Source organism: Thermobia domestica, chromosome 7, assembly GCF_964235325.1.
Source record: "Thermobia domestica chromosome 7, izTheDome1.hap1.1, whole genome shotgun sequence".
Lineage (NCBI taxonomy): Eukaryota > Metazoa > Arthropoda > Insecta > Zygentoma > Lepismatidae > Thermobia > Thermobia domestica.
This window is the reverse complement of record NC_137460.1, coordinates 281,420,912-281,439,824: the sequence shown is the minus strand read 5'-3', so window position 1 is coordinate 281,439,824 and position 18,913 is coordinate 281,420,912. Positions and strand designations below refer to the sequence as shown.

At 37.3% G+C, this 18,913-nt stretch overlaps 1 protein-coding gene across 1 annotated transcript in view; it reads right to left on the bottom strand.

Annotated features, from left to right (window-relative positions):
* Positions 1-14,643: 14,643 nt before the first annotated feature.
* The window catches only part of LOC145690970 (uncharacterized), a 53,882-nt gene continuing 49,612 nt past the window's right edge, over positions 14,644-18,913 (bottom strand). Inside the window, exon 2 of the mRNA XM_081766442.1 lies at positions 14,644-16,244. Coding sequence (XP_081622568.1) covers positions 15,134-16,244 — 1,111 coding nt within the window. The 3' untranslated portion in view covers positions 14,644-15,133. The remainder of the gene's footprint in view (positions 16,245-18,913) is intronic.

Sequence of the window (18,913 nt, the reverse complement as noted above, 5' to 3'; positions counted from 1 at the left end):
ACCCCATGCCGTAAGCGTCGGTCGACCACCGATAAGCAACTAGCGACACGTCCGCAATAATTGGCGGTCCCGCAGCCAAAATTTGGTCCCACTTCCGTTTTGAAAATTATACCACTACCGGCAGAGAAGCGACGGAACGCCAACGAACCACAAAATTATTCCCCTAAAATACGTTAAATCGCCTATATGCGTAATTTCTTTGCATCAAGGTGAGTCTAAAAACACTTTTAAAAAAGTAAAAGAAGTGCCCTGAGCTCGGCATGAAACACCAGCCTTAGGGTTACTAGTTGCGTGTTTTTCCGAATTCGCCACGGAGGCGATTACGAAGACAGCTTGTAGAGTGATAAATCGTTGAAGTCGTTTTAATATTTCTAATCAGAGTGCTCCTTTAACCGTGTGTATTTGACATTAACTGTTTGGAATCAGATGAAATGCACTCGTCATGTAATTTTATAACAAAATGACAAGCGTCTATTTACTTTTTTCATAGTTCTCCCATATTCACTTGCTAGTGATCGGTGACAGTTGCCAACCAAATTCATACAATTATACGCACCCATCTCAAGATTTTTCACTTCATGATGCAAAAGCACGAGTTACTCTTGACCCCCGGAGCTCAAGTGTTGCCCTTATAATACCAATTCGTCAGGGAAAATATTATATAATAATAACCGCATGCACGTGACTGGCGATAGTTCGTGTTTGTCCCTTTGCCATTCTCCGTGACAAATCAAAGGAGCGCGGATCAAAATGAAGTTGTCGCTGTTATGTGGTGGTAACTTCATTACCCCGATATTTCCTTCGACTCGACGAATCCCTGCCACTCTTGGCACACTAGCGGCAATCCTTCGACGCGTCGCTATATTGACGATCGCCGTTTACCGTCAAGTGAGCCACTAGGTATTGGCGACGTTTACGGCATGGGGAAGCTAATAAAAAAAAAGAAACCAATATACAAAATCTAAAGCCTTATAAAAAGTTTTCCCAAAATTTACATCTAGCAAAATCATTTGTTGGTATTCCAAAACTAAATTCCCCTTTATTCATAGTTTACTTCTATCGTACTTTTGATTTGAGAATGATATGTCTGAAACTGTAACAAAGGTCATTAAGACTTTTTCTTTGGCTTTAGTCAGATTTAGCAGTTTAACTTAGCAGTCAGTCAATGTGGATCTGTGATTTCAGAGTTTTAGAGATTTCCTTAAATTTTTCATTTCTACAATAGTTTGAAACTAACACCATTAACGTATCTCTTTCGATATTTCCATAAGTAATGGCTTGGTCACTCTCAGTATATGTCAAACAATAAACTACTTACGATGTCTTACTCCATCAATCCGAACTACATTTAATATCCAACAACTCTGTGCATTTTCCCTTAAATCTGCAAACTTTCTACTAGGTTAAAACTGAGTACTTCCTATTTTCATCTTTTCTTGCTAAAACGAAAGTGTTCTTTAGACAACCTGAAATGATGGCTCTATACTACATTATGTTGCATAAGGCATTTTATGTAACATCTCGTTTGACAGTTGGACAATTTCTTCGTATATTGAAAGCAACAGGGATCAAGTCCTTGTACACTTACATGAGAAGGAAACAAATTCTTTTTAATTCTTGGAATTGTGCCAATGCACTAGGTCCAGAGAGTTTTCAATTTATTATTATTATTATTATTATTATTATTGACTTAGGTTTTCTTGAATATAAAGCAATATTTCACAAAAAGCTGGTATTTTTAAACAAATGTGTTCGATATCAAGTTTTCATAAAGTAGTCATCTCTCCTATAAATAATTTCAGAGAGGCCGCGGTGGCTCAGTGATAAAGCGTTCATCTTTGGTGCATGGGATCCTTGGTTCGACCCCAGCTCGCACCAAGTGAATTTTGAGGTGGAGAAGCACCATGAACAAGGGTTTTCTCGGGGTTCTCCCGTTTTCTTCCACTTTCTTCATTCCACCATTTCATTCATTTCTCATCGACACCGTGTCCTTTAGCCTAGCCGGTATAACCGTAGGTCGTAAAATTTAAAGATTTGATTTCAAATAATTCGAACCCAAACAGTTGCAGGGAGTATGTCATTTCGAATAAAACAAACTACTGTATAGAATTCTGAGTATTATTATTTTTATATATAAAATTCTAGTGGACCTTACTTTAAAATCGAAGGATAAGAAGACTAAATTCACTCTCTTATTATTATAGATTCATTTCAATTGAAGCAGTTAAAATAGCTGGGAAAAAATAGAAAGCCATACCCTATATTCCAGTGTGCCACAACCGGATAACACGGCACATTGGCGTGCCCAGCAAAATGAACAGTGTAACGCAAACTTTTACTTATTATTTACAAGAATATTTGTCGAGTTTATTTTATTTATTATTATCAACGATTCTTCCACGGATCAGTTGTCTGTATACAGTTAAACAAACAAGTATCACATTGAGGGAATGAGTGTATTTATTTACTTTAAAAGTAAAAGAAAAGTATATTTTCTTGTATATTCTACCGTGAATAACTCATCCGGTCCAAAAAATGGGACTAACAACAAGATTAGCCGATGTGCCAAACACACACCACCCTATAGTCGTGAGTGCCACAAGTCCTTTTCTACGTCTTGGTACCCTAAAGGTTGTTGCCTTCAAAGAGAGAGAGAGAAAACTTAAGTACATTGCACTTACATACTTAAATAAATAATTATGTAAATAAGTAAATTATGTATAAATTATGTAATACTGTTTCGTTTTCTGTTTATTATTATTATTATTATTATTATTATTATTATTATTATTATTATTATTATTATAAATTTCTTAGGAAGTTGACTGCCAAAAGTATGCACACTGCTCATCCGTGCAGCGCCTCGTGTATGATTTTCTGTACACAAACTATATATTCCAAGTTTACTGTGTTCATTCTATACGTGTGTTTGTAATTAGATGCATATGAAGTAGAAGTCAAAATCTAATGCCCACGTTACGTATATGCAAAATCATAGACAAAGAAATTTATGAACAAAAACATTTATGGCGCTAAAACAAAGGACAAAACTGAAGAAGTACTAGCGGATTGTTGCCCGTAGTGCACAGGTGATAACGGTTAACAGTGTTAAATTTAAACAAATAGTTTTTAATTAAGCACGAATTTAACTTATGGTGTACAGTGTGGAAGGCTCAGGAGTTCGCTAGGATCCTTACAATATCGAACTCCGTGAAATGCACTGCAAACCTGTCCGCAAGCCTCCTAAATATTCAACAGATATTGTGTATTAATACTCATTTCAATGCAAACCTATATAGACCTACGCACTTCAAGACTCAACGAAGGTGCAGACTATTCATGAGTTAAACTCTCTCACCCAATGTATTCTCCTAACATGTAAATAAAATAAGATAGAGCAAATCTCAACTCTCTACGATAACCCTGTGCAAACGGGCAAGTGGTCAAAATGTCAATGCAACCTACATCAGAAAATCTATGGCTAAGCTTCTAAATCCGTTAAGTTGCGACAATAACAAAACAGAAAAACAAGTTTAAAAGTGCAAGGTATTGAAGTAAAGGAAATTTCTGCAGAGTCACTCTCTCAAAAGCATTCTCCGATATATTTTATTTCTGCACCATTATTCCAGGTTTCTCCAACCTTCCAATAGAAATTCCACGGTGGAATCTGTGAATTTGGGGCCCCGATGTGCGACGCATATACCGTTGGCTTTTGACCTTCTCACCCTCCACGACGGTTGCGGTTAACAATGTAACCATTCTCTTCTAGGACACGAAATCCAATGGCCATGGTCATTCTATGGTCCATTGGTCATTCGAAGTCACACTTATACCAGGATAAGGTACGTTGTGCAACTCTGTGAGAGACTGCAGCAATTTGTTTGACTTCAATACCTTGCACTGTTAAACGTATTTTTCTGTTTTTTTATAGTCGCAAGTTAACGGGTTTAGAAGCTTGGCCATAGATTTTCTGATGTAGGTTGTATTGACATTTTGACCACTTGCCCATTTGCACAGCGTTATCGTAGAGAGTTTAGATTTGCTCTATCTTATTTTATTTAACAATAGCTCTTATACAGTATGCTACTTGACCCCAGGTTCGATTAGCAAATTTTGAGTTGGACTTCGCACGGGACCCTGCGATTGCCACGGTGACACAAATTTTTCATTCAAAAGGTGCTGGGCTCCCAACACTAATTTGATATGTATTGGCTACGTTTCCTTACGGGACCGTTCCCGAAAAATTTGACCCGGAATCCGAATTTGTAATATATGGTATGGAGCTCAATATCTAACTTTTCACGTTTTATCTCCGCAATGGTTGCGATCGAGGATATCCCCTTTCGTGTTATTTTCTTTTGGGACAAGGTATCTAACGGCCATAGTCTCGACTCGAAGTCAGAGTTTTACTTGGATAGGTTTTCTCGTAAGAGGTAACACCGCAAACAATTTTAACTAGTGTGATCTCGCGAATATAAAGAGAATTCGGACACTAAAGAGCGCGTTATCCCTCACCAGGTAAGATTTTCAGTCAGTTCGAAAAGCAAGTCTCTAATTATTATGAATCTACCATGGAGCTACGCGCTTTAGCCACCTGAAAAGATTAAATTCGAGTTTTTCTATTAATAGAGCGAGATTAAATATGGCGATGAATCTCGAAATACAGAGAGTAGATAGTTAACTAAGCGTATACAATATTGATTGATACTGTTTCTGTATATAACATAATCGAGTCGTTCATATTGAAGTATTATAATTACTAAGGGATGAAACTGAACAAAAACGGAAGTCCAACTATGTATATACAAATATCATGAATATCTAATAATCAGTCACGTGTGCAGGAACTTATTTCGGAAGGGATCCAAAGCTTTCGAGGGTCCAAACTAAACATACGAATAAGTTATTTTAACATTTGTAAAATCTATTCAAAAATTAGACTAAAGGTTAATTAAAACTTGGGATTTATTGAAGGATCAAGGTTCGTGATTTTGATTTTTTGTTACTTCACACACTATACTTAGTGATACGTACGAGATGATACAGAATTTTCGTTACAAGATTCGAGACGAGATAGATCTATTTCAATAGAAAATATATACGGTTTTCGAGACGAGACAGAACTTTCGAAACTTTTTTGAGACGAGACATTCTCAAATCTTGTCTCGTGGGCATCACTAACTGTGTTTAAGCATTACTGTAATATGTTGTGTGTGACTCAACTTTTGCAGAGTTGCACTTGCGTTTTTCATTAATATTCAACGCTGTAAACATTAATATTGAACATTGTAACATGAATAGATAAACTATCCAAACCTCTTAATCACATTTGCTTCTAGATAGCCCATAGTCATAGTACTTGTTTATACGTTTAGACACCGATACTATAATTGCGAACCTGTTTTCTTTTCAGATGTTTAGATTGCTTTATACATTTTCTCTCAATGGGGCAGAAACATGGACTTAAGCAAAAGGGACGATAAAAGATTGCAGGCTTTTGAAATGTGGATGTGGAGAAGAATATGGATAATTAGAATGTACTTTTGATTTCACATAATATGAAGTATGTGTATTTTCTTTAGGGTTTTTGATAATTCTCGGTGCTTTGGATGCAATTCGGGATAAGATATGGAGTAGAAAGGATTACGTTCATTTCCAACATGAATGTTTCCGGTTCTCGAAGTGGCTCAGTAGTAGACCGATCAGTTCTGATATGTATGATTCCTGTTTTGATCCTAGCTCTCGTTAAGTGGGCATTTAGGTAGATAAACATCCTATCCGTGTGACTTCTCAGGTTTGTCCCGAACCCGATTTATCTCACGTTCTTCAGTCTACTATGTCGTCCATCATCACCATCACCTACTCCCATAAACTCAGAGCAGAATTGGACACATCGAACTATAATAATAATAATAATCTCTATCAAACTAATAATTCTGTGCAGCGCAGAGTTCAGCTATTTCTTATTTTTTTTATTAGGTTTACAATTACATCGCCTGACATATTAATAATTTCAAGAATATGCATAATAACTTCCACTTTATAATTATTTACATTCCAAGAAAACACACTACTCATTTCATGAAAAGAAATTCGGAAGTTACTCTGAAACATACTATTTAATTTGAAAAGAAGAAGTAACCATTACCATTGAGTGATCTCAACCATTAATAATTGGTCTGGAAAACCTGGCAGAAACTGTACGCATTATTGATGTAAAATTTAAGAAGTATAATAATACTGTTTTCAACATTGACATTAGTATTTTCCCATCCTATTTCGTTCATTGATAGACCTACATCACTAACAGAACTACTAAAGGATATATCAACACACTGTTCTTGAGAGAAAATACTGTCCTCGATTGAGTACTCTGAGTTCGTATCAACCTTCCTATTATTTGTTGTAAATGAATTCTAATACCGACATCTTTTTCGCTTTTGCTGTGCAAAGCCTTCTTCTTTGGTTTCATCTTTCCTGGAGTTGCTGTTAGTATTCTTGTTCGACCACTCCTCTTTTTCTCACGGTTGGTTTTATTAAGAGGGGTAGGCAGCCTTCGGATAAGGACGGATATTCTGAGTGAATACTAACGCAGTGGAAGATATTGCTGCAAAATATAACATATGTAGTTTCTTGGATAGCTAATATAAGCGAGCTTTGAGGCAGAAGTTCTGATGAACCATGGTCCAAATATGACAGCAACATTCTGCGTGGTAAGGTTGCCTATAGATTTTGCTGGTGAAACGGTGCGTTTCTGTTCAACGAGGGATTTGGACGGTCATTTACTAAAGATATCAGAAATTAGTCTTCTGTTAAAGAAGCACTGTTTAAAGGGTATATTGCAGTCTTTTTAAATCGAGATATGATATTCTATTGTGTCATATTGTGGTATACCCGTCCTATATACTTATCAATAGAATGAGGAGAAATAGTTTCTCCTTGGTTATTAATCAGCCAGTCATTGCACACACGATTGTAATGGGTCTTCAGAGGTCCATAAAGCGAAACATCCACCAGTTGCAGTTTGACTGCAATGCGGGTTAAAATGTTCATTACACGCCATTTTGGTAAGCATTCTCTACCACAATGATGTTTACGAGGTTTTCGTGGTGTTCGAGGAGCAATATGATTGGATTTTCTTTCGAATATTTTGAAATTCGGTTAATGTGTTCTAAACAAACACCAAATACCTCAGCAATATTCCATGCAGTGATCCTTGTTAATACCAAGCTATGAGGTGGTATTTTCGTCAGGAAGAAATTCTTGTACCCTACGCTCGAATATAGAAAAACTGGAGGAATGCTATTCCTAACTGCATTGAAGGTATAGGACTGTCACTTGTTCAGCACGTTCCGCTCAAGTTACCTGTACGAATTGATTCTGTCCTCGTGAAGCTATCACAGGTAGCATTGTGTGTATGGTACTAAATCCAGTTTGATCACAGTTAAAAGTACACTTCAGAGTGAAGTTTCATTTCTCATACGCTGATTTCAAATTGTTGAAAAAGTCGTCCACGTTCTGCTTATTGAAGCTGGTACTTTTTGATAAACTTTTGATTCCAGGGATCGCAGAGATAACTGAGGGGGATGCTCCATAAAACCATTAAGCCAGCCATATCCCGCACTTTTCTGCACAGTTTAAAATTCTGGTATATTCTTCTTCAAGGCATTCTCATATGCGTAAGTCAAAGTTCGTCCGTGCCTCGTTCTAAGCCCACAGTTCGTCTTACTTGCGCTAACGACAGTTTCTCACAAAGAGATTTCCTTGAAATATTACAGCATCTCCATTTGAGTCTTGCTTGTACTTTTCAATATGTTGTGTTCTCTTGCTACCTCTCAAATACTCTTCTTTTTCTCTACTACTATCTTTACGGCTTGCAGAATATCACTGTTTGCTGTTTGTATTTAGTCTATGTTTATCTTCTTCCACTTCCTTGGCATTTTTCTGAAACACTGATGAGAAAAAGTACTAAATAAATATAGCGTTAGCCAAGCGGAAACACAGGAATTATAATAAATGTACCCAACGTTTTTTACACTTGTGAGCAGATAGGAGTGGGACAGTGTCCCAATCCTCCTCAACTAATTATGTTATAATCCTCCCTGTATACCCATTTTAACTACTGTCACTATAAAGCTACGCACTCTGGTATTAGAATCATACAAAAATGTTCTAAATATACTTTCAATACCTAACTCTCTACTTTTATATAAAATCCTCTACTACCTCTTCATATTGTGAAATATGTTTATAATATACATCTGATATAATAGTTATCAGCGGTGAAAGAAAATCTGTCTTTGCTTCTAAAACCTTGTGCACGTTCAGAACCTGGTAGCAATGCTCTTTAAACGTAGCCGCCACATCTGCTAGCAACCGCTATGGCTTAACACAAATCACCAGAGAGGAATATCACTGTCCCACATCTCCAACTGTCCTAAACCTCATACTTATTCCCTATATTTGTGTTGGCTCCCTGATACGGAATTAAAAAAAAAATCATTATTTGAAAGTGCCAACGGGGTACATATTTGGGCAAAATTTTACTTACGGTCTTACAGCGACTTTAGTCTTGTGATAAAGTTATAAACAAAGAACTTTACTTTGCTTCAAGACATAAATTACCTATAAGACACCCTTTAGAAATAACATAATAATTGAAATTATAATGTAAAGGTATGGCGCACGTTTGTTTTAGATAACCACCCGCTCAAGGGTTATGCCCTCCATGGGGGAAAGAGAAGTGAAGGGTATTTCGAGAAAGGAGTTCAAGATGGTCTAAGGGATTTTAAAATTTTTGTAATTTTATGTCATAAACAACGTGAGTAAATAGGACATTACGATCTTTACAATCGTAATTATAATGATGGTGGAGAAAGGAAATTGTACAATGATTTATGGACATCATGATGAAAATATTTGGATTTACATTTCATCATATTGCGTTGTTAAGTGAAATCTATGAGACGAGGTGCGTTTGGACGAGAGAAACTATAATATATTGTAAAATGACGGATATTCTTATCCCTCGGGGACTTCTTCAAGCATTATTCAAGGGGATGGGTAGCTCTGTTAGTGACAAAGGAATTATTGTGTAGAATATGATTGTATGATATTGTGCGGAGGGTGATAGAGAAGAAACTTTCTGATGAGGGGAAGATCTCGATGATTCTGTGGTAAGGAATAATGATACATTGTAAAGAGGAGGAAGAGGTAGAATGACTGATGCTGTGAACGATATAAAAATAAATATGAGCGTTGATGGAATCAGAGAGGAGTGGACGATGAGGATGGAGCGTTCCGGAAGTATTTGAGGCAAAGCTTTTCTACATGGAACCATATGTATGGAAAAGTCACGCGAGCATAGAGCTCAGGAGATTGATGTGGTATAGAATTCTGAGTGTGCGATGTTCGAGAACCTTAAGTTTTTGATAAAAAAAGGGCGTAGCTGCCGAGACCTAACGGTATGGCCGTAACTAATCACAGGTCGAAGGAAGACTACATAAGTGTTTAAGAGTAGGTTTGTAGAACTACTCCAGATTGTATCAGTAAGTCGTTTTAATATATTGAGTCAAATGTATGCCTTTCTATTGATGTCCTGGACGTAAGTCTTCCATCTGAGGTGTCTATCTATGGTGAGTCTTAAGTATTAACAGTTTTGGAGATTCTAAAACAGTTGTCGTTAACAGTGATGAAAGTGAATTACTGTGAAATCTGGAGCGTTTCTTATGGGCCAGAAATGCTGTAGTTTGGGTTTTAGCAGCATTGGATTTCAGTAGCTATTTATTGCACCACAGACCAAACGTCTGTATTATTGGTTGTAAGGCGTTGTTTACTTAGTGTATAATACTGCAAATTGCAAAAAAAGCTGTATCATCAGCGTATGGAAATAACTGAATATATTGTGGGGAAAGAGGCATGTCAACAACATGAAACAGATATAATAAGGGTGATAGTAAAGAGCCTTAAATACGGCTGAGTACATAAATATCATTTGATATGACTGTTGATTAAGGTATTCGTAAGTACTGTGGCCAGACAAGAAATTCTAAATAAAATGGATATATGCGATAAGGCGAAAGTGTAGCAGGTTTGAAGGCAAACCCTAACGCTACACGTCATTAAATGCCTTTTCTAAATTAAAGAGTACCAGGCAGGATGGCTTGGTGGTATTATACTGCTTATGGATGCAGCTGAGGAGACGCAGAAGCTGATCGTTCATGGTAATTTGTGGTCGGGAGCCTGCTTGATGGTGTGGTAAAGATAGTAATGAGAAACATGAGCATGAAGTCATTTGACGATATTTTTCCCTAGAATTTGGTTGAAGATTCTGTTGAGCTGTATCGGACAGCATTGTTGATTTTAAAAAAAAAGAAAAATTTGGATGATTTGTAAGATTTAGCAGTATTCGTGGACTTGTCTTACATGTCGATAGATGTTATTGATTTTCGGGTCATTATAACATTTATGATAGATGAAATGTGTGATTTCAGTGGTAGAAATGAAGGTAGTGAGTGCTTTGTGAGTATATGTGTTGGGTTGAAGATTGATATGTGGTGAATTGAAGTTGAAATGCCTACAGGATGATAATTAGGCCTAAAATGCTAAGTGAATGATAGAGGTGTAAAAATAATGTAATATAATTTGGAAGCAAAGGTTTTAGCTTTTCCTTGGTCTCTGTACAATTCCTGATCGTGATGTAAGAGAGGATAAGAGGTTTGGGTAAATTTACCAGCTAATGCGTTGAAACTAATATTGCGAAGGGTGCGATAAGGCAGAAATTGTGTTTCAGGTTTTAATCCACTGTCGTAATTTATACACTGTTCGGTGGAGGGTTCTATGTTGCTGAAGAGCTTCGCGGTTGCCAGTGAAAACATATTCTGTATAGATTTGACGTGAGTGTTTAACTAGACGAAAGTAGCGCGGAGGAATTTTACGATGATGAGGTGATATATATGCGGTTTGAGGGATGAAAAGCTCAATTGCGAGTTGAATGATTGGTGGTAGAGATTAGAGTGGATTAACCCTTAGAGAACCAAACCTAAAATGTTAGGTAAAGTACTAAGCGTGGGTTATTTTGACCCATTCGTGCTTCTTACAGTAAATTTCATACGCTGTATACACTGTCAGTGGTTGCTTTTGATTCTTTCAAACAATACCTGAATTATAGTACTGTAACATTAGAAATGTATACATAGAAATACGCTTTGTTAGGAATAAATTCTGTCACACATTGTATTTTGATTACACCTGACAGTCCTAGCAGAGCGGTTTGCTGGTGCAATGCGTTTTGCAAACAAGCTTGTGACAGATTACATACAAGGGATGGATAAAAAGTAATGGCACAAATGTTATAATTTACAAATGACTGTATTAGAAGGGAAAATATGTTCTACATTCCTTCAATGTAATCACCCCATGTCCACAACCTTCTGCCACACATATGGAAGGCGCCGTATTCCGTCAGCACGTTGTACTCTGGCTATGTCTCGCAGCGACCGCCCTAAGGCATTGAAGATGGCCTGTCTGGTGTTGTATCGTTGTCCGCGAAATGGTTGCTTCATCTTGGAAAACAGGTCATAATCGCACGGACTCATATCCGGCGAATATGGTGGAAGTTTCAGAATCTCCCAGTTACAGGCACGTAGAAGGTCCGTCACGGTGGTAGTTGTGTGACAGCGTGCATTGTCGTGCAAAATGATTGGGGTCCGTGCCAAAAGACCAGGTCGCTTTCTCCGAAGTGTGGGACGCAGATGGTTTTGCAAGAACGTACAGTAATATGGCGCATTCACAGTCTGCCCTGCTGGTACAGCATGGTGCAGGATAACCCCTTGGACATCATACGCCACTATCAACATCACGTTCACTACTCCCTGACTAGTGCGCACAGTCTTTGGCCGAGGGGAGCCGGGATGCTTCCATTCGTTGGATTGGCGCTTCAAACATGGTTCGTAGGATCGAACCCAGGTTTCATCAATGGTAATGATCCTGCCCAAGCAATTGTCACCCTCCCTCTGGTGACGGTCGAGCAATTCTTGTGCCAGTGCATATCGGTACCATTTCTGCACCTCGGTAATGACATGTCGAACCCAACGTGCTGCAAATTTGCGAAAACCTAGGATGTCGTTCAAAATGTGAAGCACAGTTTTATGGCACAACCCAACCTCTGCCGATAACTCACGCGCAGTCCACCGTCTATCCACGTCCAGCAAGGATGCAAGGAGCTGAATTGTCATGTTGTCCACTGGAGGTCGTCCAGAACATTGGCGGTCTTCCACGTTCTGTCTGCCTTCACGAAACACTTTAACCCATCCAGCTACGGTGCGGTATGGCAACGCATCATCACCACAGGCTTCCCTCAGTCCCTGAAAACATTCTCGTGCACTACGACCACGTGCCACTTCAATTTTGATCTACGAATGCTGTTCATGTTTAGTGAACATTGTGTTTAGAGCGCTTCAACTCGCGATACCAATTTGACGCCACTGCTCTCGTTGACTGACTGACTCAACAGCGTTCCCACTCACCTAAGTTCCTCAACTGAGATTGTCTTCTCCGGTGCTGCCACCTCGCGGTTCTCCGTCACTAGACTGGCGCGTGCCAGCAGGTTGCCAGTACTTTTTATCCAACCTATGTACTTTTAAGGGGTGAAAAATCACGTATTTTGCTAAAAATGAAACCAGATATTTTAGGGAAATGAACCAAAATATAACAATTGCTGAGAAGGAAATATGTAGTGACGCGTGGACGTGGGAAAGAGTGGGGAAAAAAGGAGTTTCATAAAATAATATTTACTATTACTCTTACCCGAATCAAAGCTCGGTAGAACGAAGAAGTGATTATTCTAGGTTTCATTTCAATCGGCAAAATAATAATAATAATAATAATAATAATAATAATAATAATAAAATGATATTTTTGTAAGCCGTGCCGCGAGGTATCCAAAACTGGATGAAAATGACCTAGCTACACTTTCTGCCATTTTGGGGGGTATTTTGTGTTTTTTAAATATGAATTCTACTGAAATAATTTCCAAAAGTAAAAATGGTTGGTAATGCAAGAATACCAAAAATATTAGCCCACCACCTCTTTTCTATATTGTGGCATTTCTTTATAAAAGATCATCTGGGCCAAATTGAACCAGTTTTGTTATTCAAAGGACTAATTCATTTTTAGTAAAAGGAGGATAAGCCGCTGACAGTGTATGAGTTTAGTAAGTTTAGTAGCGAAGTATTAGCCGAGAAGGTGCTCAGACGGAGGAAGAAGTAGTGGAAACTTTTTGAGTGAGTGTAATGGGCACATGTTAACTACCCAGAGGATCTAGAATGTACATGAAAATACTGTGGGCGAGAGACCATGTGATCACTATGTCAGGAGTAGTGTTAGATCAGGAACGGATTGGTTTTGGTAATGGGTGAATGAAGCATGTAGTGGAGGCAGGGATAAAATTGTTAAAAGCTGTTTTTTCTCGGTCTGAGCGGCTATGGAAGTTAATATTGGAAGAGATCAGGTAATGTCGGAAATTATTAGAAATATATTGGAATGGGAGGGGAATAGGACGACCTGGTCGAACATAGATGACTGTCATTGTGACACATACAGATCTGTAATAAATAGTTATGATTAGATGTTCTGGAATATTAGATGGAGAGTCAATACTATACCATGTGTAAGGATAAAATACTATTGTCACGGCGCTGGTGGCGCATCGAGTCGGAAGCTTCTTATCGGGTCGAATGAGTTGATAGCCGGTAAATTTGCAAGTAAATTTGGAAGTGAGATGCGTTTTACTGATAAGCAATGTGTGAAATTGTTCCTCGTATAATAATTGTTCAAATATGAGTTTATGAAGTAAGTAGAAGAGAATGTTGAGAAATAGAAATAAAAGTCATATTCAAATACCTAGGTATATATGATTACTATGAAGTTAAATATTTGTTTCGAGTGAAGATACATGAAATTGCACGTACGAACCATTGTAACTGGCATGAAAATCGAAATGAAGAATGTTGCGAGCTGCGTGCTGAACGTGTAATATTCATGGTTGTGCAAAAGATGAACGTTTTGAAGAGTGTGGTTGCCAAATGCTAATAGTTTATGAATATAAAGAAATTGATTAGTTTCTCGTGAAGTCTCGTCTTTTCGATATGAAACATAATGAGTCAACAGTGAACATAATGAGTTTCCTTATGTGTAATACACCCCTATTAGGAGAAATCCTTGTTTACTTCTTTCTAGTTAATAAATATTTTATTTTGAGTGCTGGTATTTAAGCAATAAAATAGTCACATAGGTATCGAACTTAATTATAACAAGAAAGATATTGCTTCAATAAAGTGAATGTACAGTTTCGTTTAAAGCGTATCCACTATCTGGTGTTTGTATTTAATATTGTAAATATAATAGAAATTTAAATCCTAGTTCACATCTTAAAAGGCAAAAATGGTCCTGGGTCCAGGAAGCAAAGTGTTACCATTCATGAAATTTTCTTTCACGTTACCACTGTAGGGTTAAGAACAATGAATGTCACGAGTGTGATGTAGAGAAGAATGCTGGTCAAAAGTGCAGTGAAAAAAAACACGTTTAAACTATACTATCTAAATATACAATGCATTATAATCAATTTTACGGACTGTGGTATGAATATTAGTTAGTTGCTGGAATATGCTGTTTAGTGGTAATTGAAACGTGTCTGAAAGTATTGGTAAAGAAGAGTGGATAGTGGTTTTCTCAACCAATTCTCTACATAGATAAACGACCGCAAGACCACAGGGGCGGATTGTTTGTAGTATTAAAATAAATAGGGCAGCACAGCACAGAATGATCTCGTAGGTGAGTGTGAAATTATTTGAGCCCAAGTAAGTCTATCCAAAACAAACTTCGTCCGGTGTTTCTGCAGACCATATACGAACAGTCCTCAATTTTAGTTGAAACATGCCATGAATCATTTCCAAATGTTGTCACAAGGTGATAAAATTCTTCATTTGGTGAACATATCTTGGGCTTACATATGGAACTACAGTAAAGATGGGATAACATAGCACAAATGACATTCCTTTGTCGAACATACTACTCAAGCACTCGACTTGGGATTGTAAGATTTTCATAACGCGCGTAAAAATAGCAGCTGAAATTATGTCTTGTCTTGGGACGTGTGATGCTTTACTACTGTGTGGATTGACATGTGTGAAGCCAAACTGGAATGTCGACTAAATGACTTACCACACTCTTTGCATGTGTAAGGTTTTTCTCCTGTGTGGATTAATGTGTGTGTAGCCAAATATGAACGTCGAGTAAATGCCTTACCACACTCTTGGCACGTGTGTGGTTTTTTTCCTGTGTGGATTAACAGGTGAGTAACCAAACTTGAACGATGTTTAAAACCCTTACCACACTCTTGGCACGTGTGATGCTTTACTACTGTGTGGATTAACATGTGTGAAGCCAAATATGAACGTCGATAAAATGCCTTACCACACTCGTTGCATGTGTAGCAACTTTCTCTGTGGATTAACATGTGTGTAGCAAAATCTGAACGTGCACTAAATCCCTTACCACACTCTTGGCACGTGTGTGGTTTTTCTCGTATGTGGATAAACACGTGTCTAACCAAAGATGAACGATTATTAAATCCCTTACCACACTCGTGGCATGTGTAGCATCTTTTTCCTGTGTGGATTAACAGGTGTGAAGACAAATTGGAACGTCGATTAAATGCCTTACCACACTGTTGGCACGTGTGAGGTCTTTCTCCTGTGTGGATTAACGTGTGTGTAGCCAAATCAGAACGTCGTTTAAATCCCTTACCACACTCTTGGCACGCGTGAGGTTTTTCTCCTGTGTGCATTAAAATGTGTCTATCCAAATATGAACGTCGAGTAAATGACTTACCACACTCTTGGCATGTGTGTAACCTTGCTCCTGTACGATTTAACATGTGCGTAGCCAAACATGAACATACACTAAATTCCATTCCACATACTCCGCAGATGTGGGATTTTTGACCTGTGTGCACTAAGTTAATGCTTGACAAAGTTGAACTTTCACTTAAGTGTTTTTCACTCTTTCGGTAGGTATGACGCTTTTCACTCTCCTGAGCTAGAATATGCCTTGACAAAAGTGATAAATGAAACCCCTTGCCAAACTGCATCAAAGTATGAGATTCCTCATTTGAATGAGAAATGGTTTCCTTTAAAGTAATACACGTATCGTCTTCTCCGTGGAATGGTAATACGTTATCGCGCCTGTAACAAATTCAACAAATAAGGAAATGTGAATAGAGATAATGAGTAAGTAGCAACAAAAAAATAATCATTTTCTTTATTTCATGATAAAATTACACTCAATGTTTTTTATTCCATGAAATTTTGTACAAATATGAAATGGAGTACCACTGAGTAGTTTCCATATCTTTCTATTCTCAAAATAAGAGGCTGTAGTTTGTATCAATATATCAAATTGAGCCATCGTTTATACCGTGGCTGTCATAAATCTTTGACCGTGGCTGCTTTGAAACAAATGCACAGTACGAGAATTAAATCGAACAGTACGAATCATTTACAGCGTAGTGATTGTAATTCAGTGGTCTAGGCGATTGGCGAGTAATCTGGACCTTTTTCGATCGAATACACGTCGAGCATTTTTTTTTTTTTTTTTTTACTTTAGGAATGTTAATGGCGGTTGACCAGCGATAACACACGCTTTATTACATTCAAATATTTGAATACTTCTTTAATAATTTTTTAATAATAAATTTCTATGATAGACACGCCCCTGTAGTTAAGAAACGTGTTTCGCAAAACCCATCACCATGCTAAACCAATGAATTACTTCGTTAATGGCGCGGAGAGATAAAGCTTATCGAGCATACAGGAGACATGTTAAAAATAGTGATCCTTCCAATGATAGCACAATATCCTAATACGAAATTCGAAATAATAGGATGTTAAGAAACCGTTGCACTCAAGAAGTAAGGAAGGGAAAACGGCGCTTTGCCTATTAAATACTTGAATTCCAAAATAATGGAGCAGTTCTTTGGAAAAGGCTAAAGTATTAGGTGTTGGGAGAAACATAGCCAAGATAGCAGTTAACTATACGCCAGATGAATTGAACACTTTTTTCTGTCAAACTTGTATGGTACCAGCCTCCATGAAACTGCAAACAATGAATAATATTGTAGCTTCGGAAATTAACTCTCTGTTCTCGTCTTCTCACGTACAGCACATGTATTAAAAGCGATCCAAAGAATTAAATGTAAAGCCACTGGTACAGATGATATTTCAATAACCATGATCAAGAAAATCCTACTGCATGTACTTAATCCTTTCACTGACATTTTTAATTACTCTCTTGAAACAGGTACTTTTCCCACAGTATTGAAACTCGCTAAGGTCCCCCCACTTCCAAAAAAGAACAACACTGATAATATTGCAGACTATCGTCCTATCAGTGTACTTCCCGAGCTTTCAAAAATTTTGAATATATTGTAAATGATCAAATTCAGGAATACTTAACAACAAATAATTTATTGGATACATTTCAATCTGGTTTTCGAAGTAATCATAGCACATGCACTGTACTAGTAAACATAACGGAGGATATAAGGTTGGCTATTTATAAAAGAAACCTGACGCTCCTTACTCTTCTTGACTATAGTAAGGCATTTCAAACCTTTTATTTTGACATATTAGTTCAGAAATTATCATTATTGTTTAATTTTTCTGAATCCGTGGTTAAATGGTTTCATTCTTACCTTCACGAACGTAAACAAAGAGTAGTGATCAATCAGGATCACATATCGACATGGCATTGTATCAAAAGTGGAGTGCCGCAGGGTAGCGTACTAGGTCCCCTTCTCTTTGCCCTTTACATTAATGATCTCCCTAAAATTCTCACCTATTGTAAATACCATATTAACGCTGATAATTTTCAGTTATATGCTTCTTTTCCCCAACAATATATTAATAATGCGATTGAGAAAATAAATACTGAGTTAAACAAAATCAGCGACTGGTCTACGGCTCATGGGTTAAAATTAAATGCAACAAAATCGCAGTGCATCTTAATTGGCTCCTCAAGAATTCTTTCTTCTATTAATATCTATCAGCTCCCAAATATAATATTGTCCAATACTGTTATTCCATTCTCTACAGCTGCCAAAAATTTCGGAGTCATAATAAATCAAAATTTCTCCTGGTCAGATCAAATAAATGGAGTTTGTAAGAGAGCATTTGGTGCCCTACATACGTTAAATTGACTATGAATTTTCTTACCAATATCTTTGAAGATCAAACTTGTCAAGGTGCTGGTGTTCCTACATCTTGACTATTACGACTCAGTCTATTCTGATCTAACAGAAAATCAATCAAAGCGCTTGCAAAGAGTGCAAAATGCCTGCAATGGATTTATTTTCAAAATAACTTACAGGGAACATCTCACATCTTTTTATAAAAAAACTGTCATGGCTGACGTTAGTCGGAAGAAGAAATTTACATAATCTTACCCTATTGTACAAAATACTTACTACGTCAGAACCATCGTATCTAGCCCGTAGATTTTTATATTTATGAGATTTTCATACTAGAAGCACAAGATCACAAGAAAATTTCTTGCTCTCCATCCGCAGTCACAATTCTGATTCATACTCAAAATCGTTCACAGTAAGTATTACACGCCTCTCGAACAGTTTACTTTAATTAATACAAAACGTTTCCACAGTTGCCAAATTAAAAAAAATCGGTATATTCCCTTCTCTTAAGTAAAGATAAGGACACTGGTAACACATGAGGCATCTTCGTTTTACCAGATTATTAATAACCCACTTATGAACACACAACCAATAGGTAACCTATGTTAATTTGTACAGCTTATTCATACCTCTAGTACTGCTATATGCAATATGCAATTTTTGGTT